At 47.4% G+C, this 25674-nt stretch overlaps 1 protein-coding gene across 3 annotated transcripts in view; it reads right to left on the bottom strand.

Annotated features, from left to right (window-relative positions):
• The window catches only part of LIN7B (lin-7 cell polarity scaffold B), a 103356-nt gene extending 94372 nt beyond the window's left edge, over positions 1–8984 (bottom strand). For 2 of the 3 annotated variants that reach the window (XM_086928665.1, XM_086928664.1), the window contains exon 1: positions 8629–8746. In XM_086928665.1, the coding sequence (XP_086784791.1) occupies positions 8629–8641 (13 nt within the window). In that variant the 5' untranslated portion in view covers positions 8642–8746. Of the gene's footprint in view, positions 1–8628; positions 8747–8799 lie in introns of those variants that run through there. The other variant, XM_086928663.1, reaches the window with a different exon arrangement.
• Positions 8985–25674: the final 16690 nt, after the last annotated feature.

Consider the following 25674-nt stretch of genomic DNA (forward strand, 5'->3'; position numbering starts at 1 on the left):
ACCAGTTAAAATGTTATGTAGGATCCATCCCCAACCAGGAGTGCAAGAGTCGGAATCCCAGGAGGCATTCTTTAGCCATGAGTAATATTTTAAGTGCCAACATATTCTAACCTACAATGTACGTTTCACCTTTTTAGGTCTCGCCTACGCAGTGCACTTGCGCTGCATAGGAAAAAGACCTTTAGCCATCGATTCAGTTTGGCTGCCAAAAACGTGCACACATTGCATTGCCTTCAATGGCAACGCGTGCACGTTTGGCGATTCCCTTGCGGGATCGAGTTTTGACATATGGTTCCTGCTCGCTCCTGCAAGGGAATCTGGGGCAGGCCCCCTCCTCTCTTCCCCTCGCCTTGGTGCATCCTCCTCTCCTCGTCAGCGCGAGGCTCATGCTTGTCTTTTTTGGAACCATTTCACAGGGAAGCAACTAAATGAAAGAAGGAAAGAGGTTGTGAACCGTTTCTTCAAGTCACGGTTTTCAGTAAGTGAGGAGCAAGACAGAAAGAGAGGGAATAATAGGAAGGGGCATAGAAAAGAAGAGGACATTATCTGTGTCTTTGCTGGGCAGTAAGGAAGAGACAGAGTACTTTTCCTTCTCTGCCTGTCGCCGAACGCCCACGAAAGCAAGCAGAGCCTTATCTGAATGTCTTTGCTATTTCTGCCTTCCTGGGAAACAGTTTTGAAAAGGAAAAGTAGGGGAACAAAATCTTTCTTTTTAGGCTTCAGTCCCCTCCTCCGCCCCCTTTACCCCCCCCAAGCACCTCGACCGCGGCAAACACTGGCCTAAGTTTTGGAAATTCTACATTAGGTAAGGGTTAAGAAGTCGCCTATGCATCTAGATAGTTCAAGAGTGGCATTTAATTATTCGAGTGCTTCCAATACCTGGTAAGGTAGGGGAATAGTGAAAAATTCCAGTAAGCATGTTATAGATTTACATTCGGACCACTTTAGGAGTAAGGAAGTCACAGAAGCCTAGTTTGATTTTACGGGTTTTGTCATGCCAATGCTTTGCAAGTTGAAAACATTTCTTTGAGTGCTGAATATGTTTTTGGTGCTCTTCTTTTTGGCTTTTTTCAGTTGCGTTATCGTAATCATGCACGTTTTATTGGGTTCCTACCCGTATTCAATTATGTCAATTATGTGCTCTTGTCTAGGTCAACTTCTTAAGATATCACTTCTTTGAAGTGACGTGATGTGATGTCATAGAGGTCATTTGGTGTACAGTATCCCTTCCACTAACCCTGCCATTTTGGGACATCGCGTACATGACAACCATATACGTCCATATGCTAAAAACAAAACAACATGCCATACTCCCGAATCACTCATAAAAACCAATCCTCAGTCCTCTGAAAACACCGGAAGTTCCACAACACTCCATAGAAACCTTATGACTCACTTTTCCGAGCTCCAGATGCATACCTGGGAGCACAACGTCCCCACACGGGAGCACAGACTGAGCCTTCGAACACCACAACCAAGCACCCAAAATCTGTCAGCACACCCCAGACTGTGAGCTCCTAGGGGGTCACTCCTCCATCATCAGTTTCTAAAGCACCTAGACAGGAGCAATACAATACCTGGGATACAGACATCTATCGGCACACCCCTCCTCCCTGCTGGCTGCTTCCCTTTCCAAATTGTTGCACACTAGAGTTCACTCACTGCACACTTTCAGAAGGGGGCTGGAGGACTGGAGCTCAGGGAAGCCTGTGTACCTGCTCTAAAGCACACTACTAGAAAAGGTTAGGACCTGTTTTGGTTATAACTGTGTGGGAGGGGGTGGAGGGCAGAGTCAGGCTCCAAAAAGATTAAGGGAGCGGATATGGTCCGTCGGCTAGACTGCCGACTTTGCTGCTGGAAACCAGGGTTCGAGCCTCTGGGTTGCGTCCACATCCTATGATTCTGGGCAAATCACTTCATCTACCCGTGCCTGAATGTGTAACTTAACCGGTGCTCATGTAAAGCGTTTCAATACCTTCTGGTCGAGTTTGCTGCCTTTGGGACGTTATAACTCTTTAGTCATGCAACGGTTAATATTGTTGCACCAAGGATATTGTGCTGCATAACTAAATACTTATAAGGTCTCAAAAGCTAGACGTATTGGCTACGCCAATGCTTGTTCTGATTGGCAGAGGACATCTGTGGGAGGAAGTTGACAGATTTAGATAAAACAGAGTCTGGGTGAAATAGGGAAGAAGACGACAGGTAGAAGCCCTTAGAAGTCTGCTGTTTCTTTGGATGCCCGGGCTAGGCCTCGGCTAAGAAGATAATCTAGGGCAGGAGTGAGGGGTTACTTCATGAAGATCTCTGGCCACATGTCCTGACCAAGTCTCCGCTTGTAGCTTGTCTTATGCATGGAGTGAGGTGGATCAAAACTTACGGCCAACTCGAGTCTGGCAAGGGAAAGAATCAGGACAGATGCAACTCAGATTAAAAAAAAAAATCCTCCACAAAACCGGGAAACGTGTAAATGACTGTAGCTCCTACAGGCTTATCTCGTTGATTAATGTGGAGGCAAAGATCTTGGCGAAAGTTCTTGCCATGCGACTTGGGACGTGATCTCCTCCCTTGTGCATCCAGACCAGACTGGCTTTATGCCAGGAAGGAATACGGCTCTTAACATTCGCCAACTGCATAATGTGATGGGGCAGAGGGACTTTTTGATGGAAGACGCAGTCATATTGTCCCTCGATGCCTCTATGGCGTTCGATTCCATAAACTGGCCGTATTTATTTGAAGTTTTGGCTAGGGTCGGCCTGGGCCCTAAATTTATAGGATGGGTGAAACTGTCGTACACCGACATACAGGGGCAGGTGAGTGTGAATAATTATACATCTCAGGCGTTCACACTAAGGAGGGGCACCTCCACTGGGGTGTCCACTGTCCTCACTGCTGTTTTCCCTTATGCTGGAACCCCTGGTAGCCTGGATCCGTCGAGATGTGATGGAGAGGGGTTTGCGATGGACAACAGAATGAGAGTATAGAGTATCCCTGTATGCCGACGACATACTGCTGGATCTTGCCTCCCCGTATAAGTCCATACACACCATTTTAAATATTTTTACGAACTTTGGGAAGTACTCGTGATATGCAATCAACTGGGGTAAGTCTGTGCTGTTTGTGCTGCAGGGACAGACTCTTCGTCTCCCCAAGGACTGCACGTTAGTAGTTGCTGTGGAAGGATTTAAATACCTTGGAGTCTTTATTACGTCTTCTGTACGTCTGTACGTCTGTACGTCTTCTGAAGTCGTAATTTGGCAGCCCCATTGACCAGACTGCGAGCGGATGTAAAACATTGGAGGTCGCTGCCTCTGTCATTGATGGGCTGGGCTGATCTTTTTAAAATGTTGACGCTCCCGCGATTTTTGTATATCCTCCAGAATAGCCCGCATCGAATCCCAGATGCGTACTTTGTAGCGGTTGAAGGAGAGTTACGGACACTGTTGTGGGATAGGGTGGTATGACGGGGGGATAGTGTTGCCAGACCTTAGACTGTATTAGGGGGCCTCTCAGCTGGTGGCTGTGAATCAATGGTTATACGCCCCACCAACTGATCCGGCGTAGGCCTTAGATCGATATCTGATGGATTGCTTGGGATAACTGTGCGCCCTCTATTCCCGCACTAAGAAACGAAGATATATTGATCCCACACTGCACACGATACAAATCTGGCGGCTGGCAAACTCGAGGCTGGGATAGGCTAACGTTCTCACCAAGATAACACCACTGTGGTACACTCAGAAACTGGGCATGCTGTGCTAGGGCATGCTGTGCTATCAACCAGGGTTTGATAGGTGGGATACAATAGGAATCTCTGTAGTGAGGGACTTAGTTAAAAAGGGTGCGATACTTAAATTTGAAGACCTCCAGAGGATCTACAAGATGGCTCCAGGGGAGGTATTTAGGTACCTGCAAATACGGCATGCCCTACAGGCGGCTTTCTCAAGCTGCGAGGACATACCAGACTCGTGGCCTCTAGAGGACCGCTTGCTTGATGGGCCACTGCAATCTAAGGCCATATCCTTAACATACAAAAAACTTAGTAATAATCTTCCGGATAATTTTGTCAAGCTCAAGGAGCAGTGGGAGAGAGAGATGGGACAAATTGCAGAAGAAGATTGGCGATCGGCCCTTATGTCACCCAGGGAGGCGGCCATTATCCGTACGGGGATAACCCTCACAAAAATAGGTGCGAGAGAGGATGACCTCTGTCTAAAGGGTTGCAAGCAGCCGGCTACCTTTTATCACACACTATGGGAGTGCCCACGGGTACACTACATCTGGGAGAGAGCAACACACCATATACAGTCTGCACTGGGAAAGACGGTAGACATGACACCGCAACTGGGCTTGCTGAACATATGGGCGGACACAGACCTGACTGAAATTGAACAGCAGCTGGTGACGTTGGTATTCACACTGGTAAAAAGAGAATTCGCACAAGGATGGGGTGGAGTGACACCGCCTTCCGTATCGATATGGTTGAGGGAACTAGATAGATGTATGATTGCAGAGAAGGAGGTGTTTATAACCAGGGGGTGCCCGAAGAAATGGGACAAAAAATGGATGAAGTGGAACGTTTGTAGAGGGGATATTTGTATATCGCCCATGGTCGAGTTAGAACGGAGTAGAAATACGGATAGAGATGTAATATCTTGAAGTGTTTGTTTTATCAACCTCTGTGAAATGAGAGCAACCAGCTAAAACTTCCTACATGCAGTCGAGTAGTTTTATTTTTATCTTTGCCCTAAATCAGGTGAGCTCTTGTATTCCTGCAGGACATTCCATTTGAGGCTAATAGAACTGCATTGTTTTGTTGTCACTTGACCCAATGTTTCCCTTTGAGTAATCTAAACTATTTATTGTGATCTCTTTTGACATTTTTCTAAATTTTTGACTGTGTGGTCTTTTTAAAGAAACTAAAGTGATATTTGTTGTAGCCAGGTGCCAAGGACTATGCTGGTTGTGAAAGGCCCTGAGCCCGAGTTATAGGCCCTTTAGCCATCAATATAGACCGAGGCAGAAGGGATATTAAAACATTCTCGCTACTGAAGGTTGAGGATTTCTAAATTAATAAAGGGAGAAACAGAAATACAAACATTGGAATTAAGCATGGGCGAATTTTGCGAATCTCGCGTTCGCGAATTTTGCGGATTTGCGAACTCGCAATCCGCAAAATCCGCGAATTCTCGCGAATTTGCGGATGTTTTTTTTTTGTGTGTTTGCGCGGGTTTCTGCCAGTTCGCGAGGGTTTTGTACAATTTCGCAAATTGCGAACTTACCTGTCGGGTCGCAAGTTTCGCGAACTTGTTGTTTCTACGTGTCCAGCCTGTTTGGGACACTCTTCTTCATCACTGCCACTCTCTGTCACCACTGCCACTCTCTGACTACTCATGCCACCCTCTGGCCCACCCATGCCACCCTCTGTTTCATCACAGCACCCTCTGGTTGTCCAGGCAGTGTACATTATTGTGGCAACGCAAGCACACCTTCCCTGCCTCAAGTGACCTGAATTAATTTGGGGCTGTTTAATGTGTCACAGAATATTTTTTTAGCTGGCACCTGCTTCCTTAGTGCTTCCTGATTAGTGATCTTTTGCACTTGCTAAGTGCTTTCATTGTTGCAAAATTAGTTACAACACCTGCCCTGCCCCAACTGACAATAATGAATTAGGGGCTGATTAATGGATTTGAACTTCCAGCCTGGCTCCTGCTTGTCTCCCTTAGCTGTAATTCAGGACCTTTGTGGCATATGTGTAACTATTCTGAGGTTCAGAGCAGGGTCACATAATAGTTGCAACTGGCAACTGAACTCTGGAGGGGCCCCTCAGGAAGCACTACAGGAAATGGCTACTAATGATGAGCCTGAACTTTTGAACCTGGTAAGTAGTTTCAGTTTTGCTAAGATCGTATTTCTGCAATTTTGCACTTATTCGCGGGGCGCGAAGTTGTACTGGGAAGCCGCGAACTCACGCGAACAGTGCGAGCAGTGCGAGCAAAATCCGCTGCTCGCGGATTTGCGGATTTTGCGGGAGATTCGCGAATCTCGCGGATTGCGAATTTACCGAAAATCCGCAAAATCCGCGAGCGAAACGGATTTTCCGCCCATGCTTAATTGGAATGTTGGAGTAATAGTCCTGTACCAGGGTGGGGGAGAGAGGGGCAGTTATCAGGGATGGGGATCAGTTTTAGGGCTCAGGGCAGTTAGGGTTGGGGAGTTTTTGGGCAGAGGGCAGGGTTTTAGAACTCAGAGTGTGGGGGTCAGGGTAGGTTTTTGGTAGGGGTCAGGATTTTAGGTCTTAAGGCGAGGGAGGGGGGTTGAGGTCGTTTTTGGGGCGGGGACCGAGTCAGGGAGGACTCAGGGTAAGGGATTAGGGTAGTTTTAGGGGCTGGGGCAGGGTGGATTACAGGGCTGAGGTATCACGTGTTAGGGCACAGGACAGGGGGATGGAATATTCAACTTAACACATACATCCCTTTAGCAATCATGCATTTACAACGAAATTCATTGTAAAGGCGTGTGTGGTAAAGACACGATCGTAGTTCAGACCGCGTTGTCAAGGCATGCGTGGTTAAGGCATGTGTGGTTGTATCATACAACTGTTAGGAGGTTGCTGATTTACTATATCTTGTGTAGTTGTGCACAGTTATATTGTTTTGTGGAGAGTTGGGCACTGTAGTAGGCTTGGTAAAGTTCAACAATATGATACCTCTGAATTGTGTAGTGTGTGTGTACTTTGTTATGTCCCATGTATTCTGAAGGAATCTGTTATTGTTTACAAAGGTGTAAGAAAGTGGCTTAACTTAGCATAGTTGCGGTACTCCTCAGAGCTCGGTACAACCCAATAGAAACCCGACAATGCCATGCTTGTTATGTGTTGTAGACATATGACTTTATGTGGGGTGGGTCCCGCAGTACTCAGCACCAGCAGTAATTTTAAACAGACATTGAAAGGATTTTCTCCTGGGCTCTACATATATTCCTTACAATTGCAAGCAAAAACACTGGCTTCGTTCTCTAAAGTGTGTTTAAAAACCTATATGGTGATCCAAGTTAGTGAAACAATCTCTGTAGCATTTCACGTTTTACTTCATGTGATATGTGTATGTGTGCCGATTTCATAGGGGTATTTCCTTTTTTCAGATGGGCTTCTGGAGTTTTATTCTTAATGTGATATATGAGTTTTGAATACTGCACACTGAGTCACCTCTAGTTACTTATTGGTTGCAATAAATAACACCTATTATGAGTTGGTGGGGAATAACATGCAGATTTTGTGTCTAACGCAAAATCTGCATGGTAGGGTATATACCATATGATATTCCCCCGTTAAATTTCGGCAGGTTTGAGCTGCTGAAATTTAACAACAGTTGAGGTCTGACAATTACCGGATATGTTAAATACCTACTAACTCATAATTTCGACCAACAGGAGTTTATGCATGAGTCAGAATATACCGACCACCTAGGTGTCTGGGTGTGGATGAGTGCCGAGGACAAGACACGATTGAGAGCTCCGAAGATAAAGCTGAAGAAGTGCAAGTTTTTCGCAGCCTCTTTCAAATATATGTGGTCTACCTACATGCTCATCCATTTATTGGCCTCTCTGCAGAGCGTACCGATCAGTGGTCCCAAATGTACTAATTATAATATCTGTTTTATGAAAAAGTGTGTGAAGGAGGCACTCAGATGTGGGAATATAGATATTCTCAAATGGAAAAAAATGCAGTGTGCATTCGAGAGAAGGGATAGTGGAGTGGACGAAATGGAAATGCATGCATGATGCAACAGTGATGCAGTGGAAGGAGATGAAGCAGGAGACGTGCAGATGAAGGAACTTCAGAAAGATGGCTGGAGAAAAGTACCTAACACAGAGAGTGATATTATAACGGAAAGTGATGTGAAGGGAAGAATAATATTGAATAAAAATACTGATACTGAACACAAACCAATGACAGGCCTTACTTGTTTTAGATATGTTTGATGTAGCGTTTGATTTTCGGATTCACTAGCAGAAAACAATGATGCGTTGCCTGAACACTGTTCAGGAAGCACAATTTGCCAAGCACATCAATCTAGTTCACGTTTTAGGCCACGCCCATAAGTACACAGACCAAAGCTCTTGTAAACGGTTACTACTTACGCTTCTCTGGCCACGCCCCTCCACCGTCTTTTTAATTCCACTTAATACACTGTGTAGACCTCACTGCTATATTGTGGGGTTCCACGTCTCCTTTTGTGGGGAATCTCTCACCTGTATTGTGCATCCCTCCCCTCCGTCAACAAGAGTATCTAAAGAGGCGTTATAATATTAGAGCACGACAGCTCCCCTACCTGTGGAACATAGTTCCCCCTGGCTATATTATAAGGATTCCGCAGCTCCTACCTTTAGGACACAGACGTGCACCACGCGCAGTGAGTAATGGGCCTTAGTCCTGTAGAGGACAGACGTAACTTTCTAGATGCTGGACTGTTGCTGCTTCCGTAACACCTTCGCCTCCTCCAACCGCAGTATGGAACATTCCAGTTTGAGGGGCACCCCTGATAAAACACTACTCACAGACGGTGCCCCCTCATAGGCCCTGAAACGGACAGATGGAGTGATCTGTGAATGACGCCATCCACCCACCTGTCCCTTGCATCTTTCATCACCTCCAAGCCCTGGGTAGAGGCACCTCCAGGAAGAAGGGTCGTGACAAGAGCAATTCCCGCACATGTCCTCATCCATTCATTCACCCATTCGCTCTGCCGCACCCCTCTCCCTCCTCCCCGACGTACGCCCACACCCTGCGACGCTCACCCCTCTCCAGACCCAGGGGCTCCGCCAAGGCTGCCATGTTCGTTCCAGCGGGATCACGTGCCCCGGTCGTGGATCAGTGGGAGTGCCAGGGTGAGGTGGTGTAAAGGGAGGGACGCTTGCTAGGGAGGACGGAGTGAGCGGCGAGACGAGGCAGGTGTTTCTCGGAGGGTGGAATGGAAAATGGACCACGCTTGTGAGGGGGAGGGGCGGCTACACTCGGGAGGGCAGGTAGATACTGTGAGAGGAAAGGGGCAGGCTTCGTTGAGGGCAGAGAGATGATGCAGAAGGGAGGGGCAGACCTCGAGGAGGGTGGAGGGCTGCTGCAGAGGGAGGCGCAGTGCAGGCGGTAGACGCGCAGGGTGGAGACGCTACAAGGATGGACAGTCTGCAGAATGGAAGGACAGGCTGCAGATGAGGGGCAGGAGGGATGGGGATGCTGCAGGAGAGCGCCGAGCTGCGTGGGAGGTGGAGAAATGCTGCAGCAGGGACGCTGCGGGAATGAAGGGCGGGGCTGGGTGGTGGTTGGACTTCAGGAGTGGGGCTTGAGACAGTGCAGACAGTACTTGCATTATACCGTGTGAGGAGATAGGGGGCATTCTGCTGCAGGAGATGGACTTGGGCTTGGGTCCGAGGTTGGAAAGAGCTGCATGGTTTAGCGGTAGAGGCAGGCAGGGTGAAGGCTGCTGCAAGGCAGAGGGGTCTGACTGGCAGATGCTTCGTTCGGCACAGGGTCGAGGCACTGGATGGGCAAGCAGCTGAGCCACGGGATGCATGTTACTTCAGGAGGAGGGTTCAGGGACCTTAACCTTGTGCAGACCTGTAGGAGGGAGCTAGGGAGACCAGATTTAGAAAAGCAATAGTGCCAATATAGGCCCGCACACCAACCAACCCAATAATCATGTCTTACATCAATAAATAAACAGACAAGACAACTAGTTGTTCGGAAAAAGTAGCTGCAGGTTTATTAGCATACTATGCCAAAATATGGTGGGTTAACTTACAGATGATCCAAAGGCAAGCCGCCCCTCGCAGCTTGCCACCTGAAGAAAAGCAAAAACCAGGACAGGCCAGACATAGCATTAGGACGAAAGGGTGAGAGGACATACAAATATACCCCCCCCCCCTGTATGTGTATCTATATACAGATACACAATGGAAGGCTACTGACGAAACGCGCAGGCCACTTGTTTGCTATGATGCACTTGGTGTAACGCAAAAAAATAAGAAATAAACCGGTTCTGGATACCAGGCTGGAAGTGCCGCGTTCTGTTAATTTGAGCTCAGTGGAAGCCGGGTGATATCAGCATGGGAACTGGCTTGATGGTGAGACAGACTGAGTGAGGATATATATATATATATATATATATATATATATATATATATATATATATATATATATTGGGAATAACTTTGGCGCCGGTGGACGAATCTTTGCGAATTTCTCAAAGTAGGTGGCCTGCTCCGCTCCGCTCCTTCCCTGAAAATGTGGGGGAGATTCGTCAAGCGGGGGCTGAGATAAAAGGTGGGTCCCAAAACGTGTTTTCTCCATGTTAATTTCCATAGGGCGGTCGAACTCACTTTTAGCCCGAACGGCTGATTGGATTTCCACCAAACTTGGCAAAATTGTAGGGACTGGTAGCCCAATGTGCCTTTGCTATGTCTCAAGATATATGCTCCAGTGGTTTTTACGAAAATTAACTTTGAAAAAATATATATTGGGCTACATTGGGCTATATATATTTTAGAGCCCAAATGTAGCCCAATGTAGCCCAAAGATGGCCACCAGAGACAAAAAAAACAAATGTAGCCCAAATATCAGCCAGATGTAGCCCAACTATAGCCCAATGACAGAATGTCCCAGAGTGTTCTAAAGAACAACTAGAGCGCTAACAGTCTGGCTTATGACAAAAGTATGGCACACCTGAAGTCATCTTGATTGGAATAAAGTGTTAACACTTAAAACATTTAATTTGCAAAGGAACAAAATGAGGGGGTTCATTTTGCCATAGAAGTTATGATTAGTGCTGAAGAAAGAAAAATTAGGGCACATTTTGAGTGACTTCTCAAATCCTCTTATATTTCATTAAAAAAATTCTGACAGTCATCTATTATACTTTATTTTCATTTCTTCTTCTTCTCTATTACAATGTATTTGCTACTGTTATTAGATATATTTACAGCTTTGTTTTTCAATTGTACTGATATTATGATATTTAGATCCTAATAGATTTAGGCTTCCACACTTAGACTGATGACATTGTCTTCTTTCACATTATGTACATATAGCTTTCTTATCCTCTTATTTCGATTTTATATTGTACTAGCAGCCCACCCCGGCGTTGCCTGGGGCAGATGGGGGCTGAGGGCCGCATTGCAGCAGAAGAAGCGCAGCAGAGCGGCCGGGAGCAGCAGAGTGTACTTACAGTGTTTCCTTCTCCGGTTTTGTTGGTCCTGGCTGCTTCTGCCCACGCTCGTGTCCGCTGTTTCCCCCAACATCCCGACTTTGAGGAAAAGGCTTCCGAGCACTCATGGCCTCCGCCCGTCCCTCGGTGCGCACCCGCGGCTCTTGTCCGCTGTTTCCCCCGACGTCCCGACTTTGAGTGAAAGGCTTGCGAGCACTCATGGCCCCCACCCGTCCCTCCGCCTGTCCCTCGGTGCGCACCCGCGGCTGCTTGACTTACCTCAGCCGCCGCTCCTCCCCGCGCTGCTGAGTTTACCGCTCCACTGCTCCTCCGCTTCTTGCCGCTCCTCACCGCTTGTCCGCCGCTCGCCGCTCCTCCCCGCCTGTCCGCAGCTCCCCCCGCGCTCATGTCCGCCGCTCTTCCTCTTGCTCCTGAACGCTGCTCCTGCCCGCGCTCCCGATGTCATCACGCACGTCGCGGCCGGCGCTACTTGCAAAGGACTACTTTTTTTTTATTCCTACATTTTTTAAAGAACGTATATTTTTTATTTTGATATAGCCTATGTCCTTCTGCTTGCCCTGAGGTTTTCAACGATGTCTTGGGTGTTTGGATTGGTGGTGTACTTTTCGAGTTTACCTGGCTCAAAGGACACAGTTCTCTCTTTATAATAGTAGTATAGATAGTATAGATATTGTCTGATTTGTCACGATCCATGGCCTCCTGACTTTCAATGCGATGTTTTACTGATGGTGCTCTTCAGTTAATGAATGTCTGAATAACTTTATTTCATAATATATCATATATTTATTCTCTTTTTCATGACGTATTGGAATAAGATGTTTATGTCATTTGGTATTTATTTCATGGATGGATTGAGATATTGTTATATTTATATGTGAAATTGTCTTTAAATATGAAATGCTAATAAAAAATTATAACACAAAAAAACCTATTAAATTCACTGAAAAAAACATAGGTTTCACACCAGTTATAGTTAGCTGGAAATTTTACTGACATAAAACCATTGAAATTCCCACGTTATAGTTAGTTGGACTCACTATAACTTGCGCGCCTGCAATGCACTGCTGATGATGTCACATATTACATCACTCATGACATGGTCAGTGACATCACTCATGACATCACTGATGACACCATCCTTGTGACAGACTGATAGACCTCCTTTGGGTGTAATGTAACCATTGAAACACATATTCAAAAATAGAAACTAACATTTTCAAAAAAATTGAGATACCCATACCAGTTACAACAACCAATTCAGTAATTCCTCCATCTATATACACATCCTCTCATTCAGAAACAGTTCTATATAGTCACTCATACATATACTCACTCATCATATGTAGTGATACACATTTACATCCTGTTACACACCGACAGTCATCCAAAAGTTACTCACACACATACTCACACATGCAAATAAACTATTGAACATCCATTTATTTGCATATACAGCTATACACACACTAGTACATTACTTCTAAGGAAACTTACACATACTTACTCTCTTAAACAATCACTTATAGAAACACATACTTATTTAAACAGGAACTCTTTCAATCTCTCACTCTCACATATACTCACTTATATACATCAATACTCACATATACTAGATTAAAACATATGTAGTTACTCATAAAAACACTAGTGAGGCAGGCATTCATGTTATGTTATGTTATGTTAAAAATTTTTATACCGCGATCGTTCACCGAAACGGTTTCTTGGCGCTCATAACAGATACAACGGGCAAGGGCCAATGATTACTCGAAGGCAGCTTTGAAAAGGAACGTCTTTAATGTCTTGCGAAAGCATTCATAGGAAGGGCAGTGACGGAAGGAGGAAGGGAGGGAATTCCAAAAGGAAGGGGCCAGGAAAGAAAAGCGGAGACCTCCATGTTTCTTGCGATGGACTTGAGGGATGCACAGGAGATTGTCGGCGGAAGAGCGTAAATTTTGTGTAGGTAAGTACCGCTTTAAGTTGGAAGAGATAAAAGCAGGTGCAAGATTGTAGAGAGCTTTAAAAATAGTGCATCCAAGTTTGAAGGTGCACCGTTTGGCCACTGGAAGCAGTGAAGGCTCCGCAGTAGTGGTGAAACGTGCTGGTGCTTGGGCTGGTGGAAAACCAAGCGGGCAGCCTGATTTTGTATCAGTTGGAGCCTCTGGAGCTGGTAAGCAGGGATCCCCACGTATAAGATGTTGGCGAAGTCAACCCTTAAGATGACAAGGGCCAAGACGACTAAAATGAGTGCCTCTCTGGTGAGAAATCTACAGATCTTGCGTATCCTGCGCAGATGGAAGAAGCAGGATGATGTAACTGCAGAGATCTGCGACTTCATGGACAAATCACCAGAGATGACTACTCCGAGGCTTTTCACAGAGCTGACAGGACGGGGGGGGCACCAAGAGAGAGGGGCCAGAAGCTATCATTCCACGGATTGGCCGGCCCGCCAACCAGGACAAGTTCCGTCTTAGTAGGATTTAGCTTGAGCTGGCTGTGGGCCATCCAGTCAGAGATGTATAGCATGGTGGTTTGGAAATTGGTGATGGAAGAGGAAGAGGTATCAAGAGGGAAAATCAACTGCAAATCATCTGCGTAATTATAGATTGTTGCAGAGGAGTGACGGAGAGAAACCATAAGGGGTTGCATATATAAATTAAAAAGAAGGGGGGATAGCGCTGAGCCCTGGGGGACTCCGCAGGAAAGGGAAGAAAGGGGAGCAAAGAAGGTGGAAAGATGAACTGCTTGGGAGCGCCTGTCGAGGAAAGATCGGACCCAATCAAGGGCAACGCCCTGAATGCCGGCGTTGGTGACACGGTCGATCAATATAGAGTGATCGACCGTGTCAAAAGCCGCCGACAGATCTAACAGGACGAGGGCTTGAGAGATGTTATTATCCGCCCCAGTTCTTAACGTATCCATGACGGCCGCAATAACCGCCTCAATGGAATGAAGGGGGCGGAAACCAGCCTGTTGAGGGTCCAAAAAAGATGAACTCTCAATGAAGGTGCTCAAGCACCGAGTCACGTGGGTCTCCAAGATCTTTCCCAGGTAGGGGAGCAGAGAAATAGGCCTATAATTGCTCAGAACCGAGGGGTCTGCGTTGGCTTTCTTTAAAATCGGTAGCACCACTGCCCGTTTGAAGGAGTCTGGAACTACTCCTGTGGCCAACGAGGTGTTAAGAAGTGCCAAGGCAGGGTCAGGGCAGGCCAAGAAGATTTCTTTAAGGATATGAGGGGGGCAACCGTCGTTGGGAGACCCAGAACTGACTTTGTGCAGAAGTCTCTGGAACTCAGTAATGGAGATAGGGGGGAAAGCATCCAGTTGCTGGGGGTTATTGGGGGGTAATGAGAATGAAAGAGACGAAGTGGGCGGAGAAATTTTATTTTTAATAATGGAGATTTTATCCTGGAAGTAAGTGTTTAGCGCCTCACACAGAGCCTGGGTGGGCACGGAGGGGAGAGTGACTCGATCGGGAAGAGAGAGCTCATTGACAATCGAAAATATATCTTTTGCTTTGGAAGCAGACTCCATGATTTTACGGGAAAAATAGGATGTTTTAGCCTCTAAAATGGAGGATTTATAGTTTTTTAAGAGGGTTGTGAATTCGATTTTGAGAAGGAAATCATAGTTGTGGCGCCATCGGCGTTCAGCCTGGCGGAGAGCCAGTTTATCAAGTTTTAGCTGGTCAGTGAACCATCGCTGAGCGTCATAAGGGCGCACAGCTTTTATGGTTTTTAGTGGAGCTACTGAATTGCAAGCCGACGCCAGCCATTGTTCGAGGATGGAAGCTTGATGAGTGGCTGAGCCGGAAAGTAATGGGGCTGAGGCCGCCAATAGAGAGTGTAGTTCAGGTAAATTAGCTTTCTTCCAATTACGAGCTAAGATGTTAGTTGTGAGGGGGGGCGGCGGGGGATAGATAGGTCTACAGAGAAGGAAATAAAATAATGGTCTGACCATGAGCAGGGAGTCACCAATGGGGGCGAGATGTCAAGGTTTGCCGTCCAAACCTGGTCCAGTATGTGGACCTTGCAATGAGTAGGTGTTGAAATAAATTGTCGGCAGTTCATGCTAGTAAGGAGTTCTGAGAACTGTTCGGAGAGTCGGCTTTCCCGAGGGTCGGAGGGCCAGTAATTAAAGTCACCTATAATGATGACTTTAGCATTATTAATAATTAGTTGAGAGATAAGATCCCCAACTTGTTGTGGGAAGGAGGGCATGTAAACAGGGGGTCTATACATAAGGACACAGGTAAGGGAGGACCTGGTGGAACTAAGTTTAATAACAAGGGTTTGGGTATTGGGGATAGGAGTGCAGGCCAAGGTGGAAAAGATATGCTCTGTGCGGATGATGGCTGCGACCCCACCACCAGCTTGTCCCCCTGGACGGTTAGATTGCATAATGTAATAACCAGTAGGAATGGCGGCAAGGATATCGGGAACAGAGTCATCAGTAAGCCAGGTTTCTGAAAGGAGAAGGATATCCACGGCACTATCATCAAGCAGGCGATGGATTTCCAGCTGATGTTTCGCCATAGACCGAGTGTTAAGATATAGGATGGTCAGGGGACACGTCTCCGATAATGGGGAGGTAGAGAACGGGGGTACGGGATTAGGAGAGGAAGGAGGGGGATCAGGAATCCGTGAAGTAGGGACAATCAGAATGCCGCAATCCTGGGCTGTCCTGATGGCGCAAGGCGGTAAGGGCACTGCCTGCCGTAAAGCATGTAGATCGGCAGACGAGTAAGTAAGGATTAGAGCAGACTCACTAACACACACATATTCACACTCATCCACCCATACAGTGCTGCACATATGCTGTCTTAAAAACACATACAAACAGTGAGTCAGTCACCAACCCATGCAGCCACTTATACACAAAGTGAAACACTGATACATATATTTAAAATATTTCAAAATTACTCGCTAATATATGTATTCACTAAGATACACTTTATAAGCCAGTTAACCAATCAATATTTTATTAAAAATAAACATCCATTTACACACTTATTTAAACATTTATTCGTCCATCGACCTTTACAAATCCATATATAAAACATATTGATATTTCAGAAAGACACACATTCACTGGATGGTGTCATCAGTGATGTCATGAGTGATGTAATATGTGACGTCATCAGCAGTGCATTGCAGGCGCGCAAGTTATAGTGAGTCCAACTTACTATAACGTGGGAATTTCAATGATTTTATGTCAGTAAAATTTCCAGCTAACTATAACTGGTGTGAAACCTATGGTTTTTTCAGTGAATATATATATATATATATATTCACTGAAAAAAACATAGGTTATAGACCATATATAGTTAGGAATTAGCATTTACAAAACCTTGAAAATTCACTGAAAAAACCATGGGTTATAGACCATATATAGTTAGGAATTAGCATTTACAAAACCTTATTTTACTCACACAAAACCATTGAAATTTCATATATAGTTAGTTGCACTAACTATATATCGCGCACCCGCAATCCACTGCTGATCATGTCACATATTACATCATTCATGACATGATCAGTGACATAACTGATGACATCACTGATGACATCTCAAATGACATCACTGATGACATCACTGATGACAACATCCAGTGACTGTATGTTTCTGAAAAGTCAAAATATGTCTTACATATTGAAGAATGAGTGGATGTATAAGTGTCTGGATGAAGGATTTAGTAGGTGCATGACTGACTGTATGAGTGAGTGATTAAATGTGTCTCACTGAGTGCATGGGTTAGTGACTAAACTGTCTTAATTTGTGCATCATTATATCTGTTGTTCTGTAAACTGCTGCATGTGTTGATCAGTAGCTTTATGATTAAGTATATGGGTTATTGATTGGTTGCCCAAGTATTTGTATGGGAGACTGAGTGTGTGTGTGGGTGGCTGGGAGGTGTATGACTCTGTGCATAGATGTGTGAGCAGTTGATTCACTAGATGTATGGGTTCAAAAGTGCATGTGGAAACAGCTGTATGGGCGGTTGACTGTGTGCATGAGTGTATTGGTGAGTGAATGGATATCTCAGTGCTACATGTCAAAGTAAGTACATATGTAAAACACAGTACATGTGAGAGTTGACATATATAAATAACTGTGCATAAGAGCCAGTGAATTTGTGAGTGGCTGTATGGATCATTGTGAACTTGTATCAGGGATTGTATAAGAGAGTAAATATGTGTTAGTATATGTTTGAATAAGTAAGGTGTGTACAACTGTATAGTTGAGGAAATGGAAGTGTGATTGATTCTTTGCATGACTGACTAGGTGTGTGAGTAACTCCATGGATGAGTGACAGTCTGTGAGTGTCTATTTACTCTGAGTGTATGTAAGATTATATTAGAGTCTGAAGAGGTTCACCGTATTATCACATGAATGATGTCATCAGTGATGTGATCAGTAATGTCAAATGAGATGTCATCAGTGATGTCATCAGTGATGTCATTTGAGATGTCATCAGTGATGTCATCAGTGATGTCATCAGTGATGTCACTGATCGTGTCATGAATGATGTAATATGTGACATGATCAGCAGTGGATTGCAGGTGCGCGATATATAGTTAGTGCAACTAACTATATATGAAATTTCAGTGGTTTTGTGTGAGTAAAATAAGGTTTTGTAAATGCTAATTCCTAACTATATATAGTCTATAACCCATGGTTTTTTCAGTGAATTTTCAAGGTTTTGTAAATGCTAATTCCTAACTATATATGGTCTATAACCTATGGTTTTTTCAGTGAATTTCAATGGTTTTTTAATAGCAAATATCAAAAGCTTTAAAATGTCAAGTACGTGGTAGGTAAAAACATTTTCGTGTTTTAAAGATGGCTCTGGGCAACCGTGGAACTCGGACGCTTGACTGCTAGGGCATGGGCCCCATTCCCAAAAGAGTCCCCTCAGCCTTGAAGATTCTACAACAGTCACCGGGACCCCCGACTCCCGTAGACTTCCGGTGGGGAGCGACTGCCATGATTGCTCGCGGAATGGCCACGACGTAGCCACGAGATGGTGGTGCTCTCATGCTGACGCCAGCTTCAGTCTGAAACATCCAGAAACACTGTAGACTACCAATTCGATCAGTTCCGGTGGAGCCCCAACGTGACCCGGTAGAGAAGAACTTGCCCTCCCCTCTTTGACTGATGGTTCTTGTTGCCTGTCCCTTCTGTTGTCATTTTTTTTTTTTGCGTAAGACCTTTATTAACACAAAGCAAATTACACAGCATGAGCCTACAACCCTGGGGCCGGCTCGCCACGAGACGATGGTCATCCAATAAACAATAAGTTAGCCATGAAAAGCAGTGTAGAAACTTCAGGCAGAGCCGCCTTGCACACCCTCCGTAGGACTCTTAGCAGACAGTCGATATGAGTCTTACATTTTGTCATTTTTAGAAAAAGGAAAGTTCAACATACCCCAACTTAAGACCTTACATTGCCCTCACACACAACCTAGATAGTGAGTGGAACAGTATCCCCGGTATCCCCCTAGGGCAGCCTCCATCCGACTTTAACTCTCGCACCAAACATCACACACGCCAGTATAGCCAGAAGACGAGCTAGTCCTCCTCATCTTCCTGCAATGAGTTTAGGTAGTCTGTTAAGAAACACCATATGTCCTTCGGCCTCGATTTCGCTGGTAAGTTCTCCTCATATGTTTGCAGTTTATCCCGGCAGGTGGACATGTCATGAAGCCACACTTTTTTAGTCGGCACCCTACGGCTGTGCCAACATTGCGCCACCTGCCTTTTTGCTAATAACAAGGCGATTGCACAGAACTTGCGTTTCAGCGCTCTGAATTGGGGTATAATACCCAGCAAACAGACCTGTGGCGTGCACTGCACCTCATCCTCCAACATGACCGTGAGTGTGGCGGTGACCTCCTCCCAGTACCCTGCTACCCTCGCACAAGTCCAGGCCAGATGCACAAAGTCCGCACCCTCCCTGCTACAACGCTTGCACCTGTCTTCCTCCTGCAACCCAAATTTACGCAGTTTTGTCGGTGTGTAGTAGGCCTGGTGAATAAACTTGAAATGAATAATTCTCAGATTTCCGTTTGGTGTCAGTATCTGCGTTAATGCGCAGGAGCTGTGCCATTCCTTATCTGTTAGTGGAGTATCTAGTAGTGCATCCCACCGCCCCTTAGCCTTAAGTGTGTGGCCTGCTATTTCTGATTGTGCAGCAGTGTACAGTCTGGACACTAAGTGTGATAGATCCCGTGTAGTGATCAGCATTTGCAGAGGTACTAGGCTTTCCGGTTCCGCAGGGAATGTCGGGTAATGTTCCCTCAACGCCCTGGTTAACCTATAGTACGTGAATCGAAACATAGGAGTCTGGTTTTGGATATAACTCAATTGGTCGATGTCTATGAACGTGCCTCCCTGAAACACGTCACCCATCTTGTCGATCCCAGCTCGAGTCAGCAAAGACATCCCCACTTTTTCGTTAGTGACTGACAGCGCCTGATGATACTGCAATGGCATGTCCGGTGCATATAACAGGGTTTTGTGAGCCAACTGCCCAAGCTTGTTCCATGCTTTAATCGTGGTGTCTACAGTGTTGATATCCGTTGTATGTAGTGGTGGTCTGGTGTGCGATAATATCGCAGACAGGGGGACAGGATGGGCATCACCCTCCTCAATGGCCGCGTGGGTGAGATAGGGGACCTCATGGTACAGTATGCTGCATACTGTGCCTGGGCACAGAGGTAATATAGGAGAAAATCAGGCACCCCGAAGCCGGCCTGCGCAATCGGGAGCGTCAGTGTCTGTAGATCAATACGAGCTTGTTTACCCGCCCATATCAGGGTTAGTACCAGGGACTTTATGCGGCTTAAGACTTCTCGCGTTGGCGTGATGGGTATGTTATTAAAAAGGTATAGTAACTTGGGCAAAATGTTCATTTTGACGATCGCTATTCTATCAGCTAGTGATAGAGGTAAATGGATCCAACGACGGATCTTATCGTCCAGTTTGGAGAGTACCACTCCATAGTTTGCTCGCATAACTTCGTCTGGATCCCTGTGAAACATGACCCCTAGGTAGCGAATCGGATCTTGCTGCCACTCTAGCGGGTAATCGACTTCAAAGGGAGTTGTAGCATCGGTGAGAGGTATGAGTGAGGATTTGGACCAATTAATCGCTAACCCCGAGTGTCCCCCAAATCGGATGTACTCTCTAAGTAGCGGGTTTAGATGAACCTCCGGGTCGCGAACGTATAGCAGCATATCGTCTGCGTAGAGCGATATGTGCAGTGGCCTAGCCACAAATTGCAGCGCCGATTCTTTGTAATTTTGTCGCACTATGCACGCTAGCGGCTCTAACGCCAGCGCAAAGAGCAGGGGTGACAGGGGGCAACCCTGCCGCGTGCCCCGCCCAATGTCAAACGGAGCTGAAACATAGCCATTGATCCGGACCCTTGCACATGGTTGCGTATATAGCAAGGAAATCCACTGGACAAACCGTTTAGGGAAACCCATCCTATTGAGGACAGTGAGCATATAACGCCATTCAATAGAATTGAATGCTTTCGCGGCGTCGAGCATGACAGCCACCGCTTTAACCAAGGGTTTCAGGTAGTGCGATAGTGCAAACAGGGATCTGGTATTATGCGAGGTGGACCTGGTGGGAACAAACCCCGCTTGATCCGGAAGGACCAGGCGGGTCATCAAAGGGGACAGCCTAACAGCTAGCAATTTAGCGAGGATTTTCGAGTCTACTTTTATCAGGGACAGAGGTCTGTAGGAATCGCAGTCCTCCGGATCCTTGGATGGTTTTAGGAGTGCAATGACCAATGCTTCCCGCAGCGTGGGGGGGAGCAACGATTTCTCAAAGGAAGTACCATACATGTCCACCAGATAGGGGGCGACGACATCCACAAACTTTTTATAAAATTCGGATGTGTACCCGTCAGGGCCCGGTGCCTTACCATTTGGGAGTGAAGCGATCACCTCAGTTACCTCCTCCACCGTGATGGGCCGAGCCAAGTATTCCCTATGTGCGTCCGATAGCCAGCCAATCGCCACATCATGCAAGTAGTCATACGTTTCCTCAGCTGTCGCTGAGGGTTGAGATTGATATAGCGTGCTGAAGGAGTCCACAAAGCATTTCAATATGTCTGTTGAGTGTGTTTGTAATACACCCTCCCCACATTTGACTCGGAGTATCGCCGATTGTCCCCGTCCCTCACATATTTTCCGCGCCAGTACACTCCCTGGTCTACCCCCCTCTCCAAAGGCCCTAGCCACATGTTTGCGATCCAAGTATTTAATTTCCGACGCTAAAAAATCAGCATGTTCAGTGTGTAAGTCGCGCAACTTGGGTAACAACAAAACATCTTGCGTTGTTTCATACAGCAGTTCTAAGTCCCTCATTTGTCTCTTGCAGCGGCGAATCTGGCACCTGATGTCCTTGAGTACTCCTATGGTAGTGCCAATGCAGACACCTCTAATCGTGGCCTTGAAGGCTTCCCAGAGGAGACATGGGTCTTCCGTAGTCCGTGAATTAATAGCGAAGTAGTCTTTTATCGCCTTTGTCAAGGTGTCAACATATATTGGGTCTGTGAGGGCCTGGGAATTAAATCGCCATTGGAATGGGGGGGGTGCGTAATGCGGAATGTCTATCTGCAACAGGACCGGGTTGTAGTCCGATAATGTGCGTGGCAGTACTTGCAACTTACGAACCCACAGAGCCACGTCCTTGGAACCCAACCAGTAGTCCAGTCTGGACCAACTATTGTGAGATGCGGTGATGTGTGTGGCGCCTGGCGCGTCAGTGTGTTGTAGTCTCCAGAGATCCGCTAAGGCCAGATCCCCCATCATGTGACCCACCATCAGTCTTGACTGCTTGTGCTGCTCCAATGAATGTGAGGAGCGGTCCAGTCCGTCCCATAATCTCACGTTCCAGTCCCCCCCACATAACATGTGTGTGTTAGCATGTTTCTGCAAGTGTCCCCAAACGTCCCGAAAAAATTCCGGTGCGTCAGTATTCGGTCCATATACATTAAGGAGTGTCACGTGTTGGCCCCTTAGTGTACCTGTCACAAGCACATACCTGCCAGAGGGGTCCTGTGTCACATGCTTTGCCTCAAAGTTGATCCCTTTCTTAATCAAAATAAGCACCCCCGGGAGTAAGATGAGTATGAGGCCCTGTAGGACGCCCCCGCCCATCTCGACCCCAATGTAGCGTGAGTGTTCGGTGCGAGGTGTGATTCCTGCAGGAATGCTATATCAATGTTCCATCTGGTAAGGCTAGCAAATACCTGTCTAATTTTCTGAGGGCGCGAGAACCCCCGTATGTTCCAAGTAAGAACGTTTAGGCTCAGTCTGCTCTCACTTCCAGAACCTGGCGTCCGTAAATAATGCAATACAACTCATCCCTGCACACTCAAGTGTCATACCTGGTGCCTGTCCACACACAGCACAATGAACATACGCTGCAATGTCAATCCCTCTCCTTGGAGAACCTAAGAATGTGTACATTTGCAATGCCGTCGGTCTTTGTAAACAGTCAAACATCCCCCCTCCCCAAACCCCACCCACTCCAGCAACCCCAACCTGCCGAAGCCATACCCCCTCAGAGCACAAATCCCTCAACCACATAACCAACAACTCAGTGCTCATACTAAGAACTTGCGTTGGGTACTACCCTCATGGTGGACCGCCAGGAGCACAACCCTTCACCCGGTGGACGGGTGCAGGCGATACTAGGAAAATTGAACATATTCGCAATATATGTGTCCATTGATCCACAGTCCCCACTTCCCCATTACAACTCCTCACATGTGTGTAAGTAGTGGCGCAGTCATAGGGGAAACGTGGCTACACCCCACAGTGAACAGATGCATATTTTAGGAACTAGGCCCAGGCCGGCCAGTGTTCAGCCCGCCCTGCACACAGCAACTACCTGGGCCCATGTAGTTAGGTAAACAGAGGCGGGCAGGTACGATCTCACCTCTGTAAGTCTGCACCCCGCAACGTGGTATGCATCGTAGTGTTAAATGGTCTCCCGCCTCCTTCGCTTCCCCACTCCAGACCAGAGGGTCTACGAGCATATGTACATGGAAAGACCTGACCCATCGCCCACAGCAGCAGCAATATTTACAGTCTAACGTGGCTGTGTGACCAATTACACAGTGGGGAGAGCGTGGTAGCAAGGGCCAGTCATGGGTATCGGTCACAGTTCAGGACAGGAGTGTATTTCAGCCCTTGCCATCCCAACGGATCCCCACCCTTCCAATGCCCAGTGTTGAATTAAAGCGCCAACACCCCACCTCTAGGAGTCTCGTACCAGTCGGCGCAGCCCAGTACGGCTGAGGACGGCCATGTAGCATTCTATTTTAGCCATCTTTACAGCAAAACTCACCGCTGTTCAACGATGGATATCACCAGTTGCATCAGTCCGAGTCTCTGTGCTGATCATTCTGGGACTCTGACCTCGCCTCCCGCTGTATCTTCTTAACAAAGTCAAGGGCCGCTTTGGGTGTCGCCAGCACGATCGTCTTCTCCTTCCACACCACTCGAAGTCGGGCAGGATATAACATAGAGTAGCCAATGTTCAAATCATGCAGCTTAGCCTTCACTGCGGTGTATTCCTTACGTGCTTGCTGAACAGCGACCTTGTGATCCGGGTAAAACTCCAGAGAGTTGCCCTGATGGGTGATTTTGCCCTTCTCCCTTGCGAGCCTGAGGATCATGTCCCTGTCCCGATAATTGAGAATCCGCGCCACAATCGGCCTAAGCGTAGCACCGGGCGGTGGCTTGGGGCCTAATGACCTATGGGCTCTCTCCACAATGAAGACCTGCGACAGGGCCTCCGCACCAAAGATATCCTTACATAGACCCTCGACGTAATGTTCCATTCGTCCAGTGTTGGTCGATTCTGGCAGGCCCGTGATTCGCACGTTATTGCGCCTCGAGCGCGCTTCCAAATCCTCCTCCTTCGCTTTTATCACCTCCAGGATTCGTTCCATTCCCACGCATTTGGTGGTGGAGGTTCGCGCTTCATCTTCAACGGCCGAGATCCTCGTTTCCGCCTCATCCAAACGTTCGCCATGTTTTTCTTGTCGAGCAGCCATGCCATCCATCCTGCATGTCAGATTTTCCAGCTTACCATTTATATCCTGCAGATTCGATTGAATTGCCATCAGAATCTTCTCTATGTTGTTAGTTGGCAGTGATTCTGAAGATCCGCCGGTCTCCGTCATATCTTCTGCAGGCTTCGTCGCCTTCCTGTTGTCAAAGGAAAGTTTTGGTTGCTGCTTATCTGGCTTCCCCATTGTGGTGGCCGGTGAACGCACTTTACGCAATGTGGGCCCAGATGCCCTCGTTACTCTGACCGTCGTCGCCGAGATTCCCCGGCAGTGGTAGCCAGCAGTTGCACGTGGAGTCAACTCTGCGTCTGATCAGGCTGCCTCCAGGAGTCTCTCGCCAGGATGTGTGGGCTATGGGAGGGACGCGTTCAGATTATGCCAGCAACAGCGCAAAGTCAGGCGATAGGGCGCGCCTTTGTCTCCGGGGGGCCCCACCGCAGTTAGCCAGACAAAGGGAATGCTACCTCTTCTGCGCGATCTCCCACTGCTGAAGCCTCCCGTTAGTTCAGGATTCCTCTCCCCGGCTTGCCAGGTTGGGTGGTGACGGGACGCCGGTGATGAGCCGTCCCCGAACTCACACGCCACGCAATTGTATGTCCAGCAGCCCCTCATGCCGATCTGCCGGTCAGCGAGCTCAGCACAGCCGAATCCGAGTTCACTGGCGCGAGATTGAAGTGCCCGTCACCTCAGCAAGAGGCGCCGCCATGTTGTCAGGCGCGCGGCCGGGGTGGTGACAGACTCAGCCGGTATTACTCGGGGGTGAGAGCAGCGCAAAACAGTCACTCTGGGCCAGGTGGCAGGTGCTTACACCCGGGCTGTGTACGCTGGGCTAGCCGGGCAATCCCACGCTGAATCCGCTGTGCTCGCTCAAGGTCCGCAAGCCGCCGCCGGCCATTTTGTCAGGCAGCCCGATTCTCACCGCAATTATCACGGCAATGATCTGAAAGGCGGGGGTAGAGACCGCGTCTGTCCAGGTCCGCTTATGCCCCCCATCTTCCCCCACATGTGGATGGTCGCGAAATGTGGGTTGGTGGGGTTGAAGCGGTAATGGATCACATTGTAGGTGATCGCCCCGCGGAGCTGCAGTTCAGGCAGCCATTCCGCTGTGCGCCCCCTAGCGCCTCCCCTTCTGTTGTCATTTAACAGAACTTTTTGGACTGCTGAAAGGGGTTGTGTTCCGACCGCTGGTTGGTGGAGACATTTTGACTATATTCTGGACCTGCGTTGTCGCATAATGCGTCATATGAAGCACCGCGTTAGCGCAACCGGAAGTGCTCCGGTGCGCGAGGCGCAGCTTCCCGGAAGCGATCCAGGGCGCGGCGCGCAGCGCGTAACGTAAGCATAACAGGTCAT

The sequence above is a fragment of the Lissotriton vulgaris genome, chromosome 7 (assembly GCF_964263255.1).
Source record: "Lissotriton vulgaris chromosome 7, aLisVul1.2, whole genome shotgun sequence".
Classification (NCBI taxonomy): Eukaryota; Metazoa; Chordata; class Amphibia; order Caudata; family Salamandridae; genus Lissotriton; species Lissotriton vulgaris.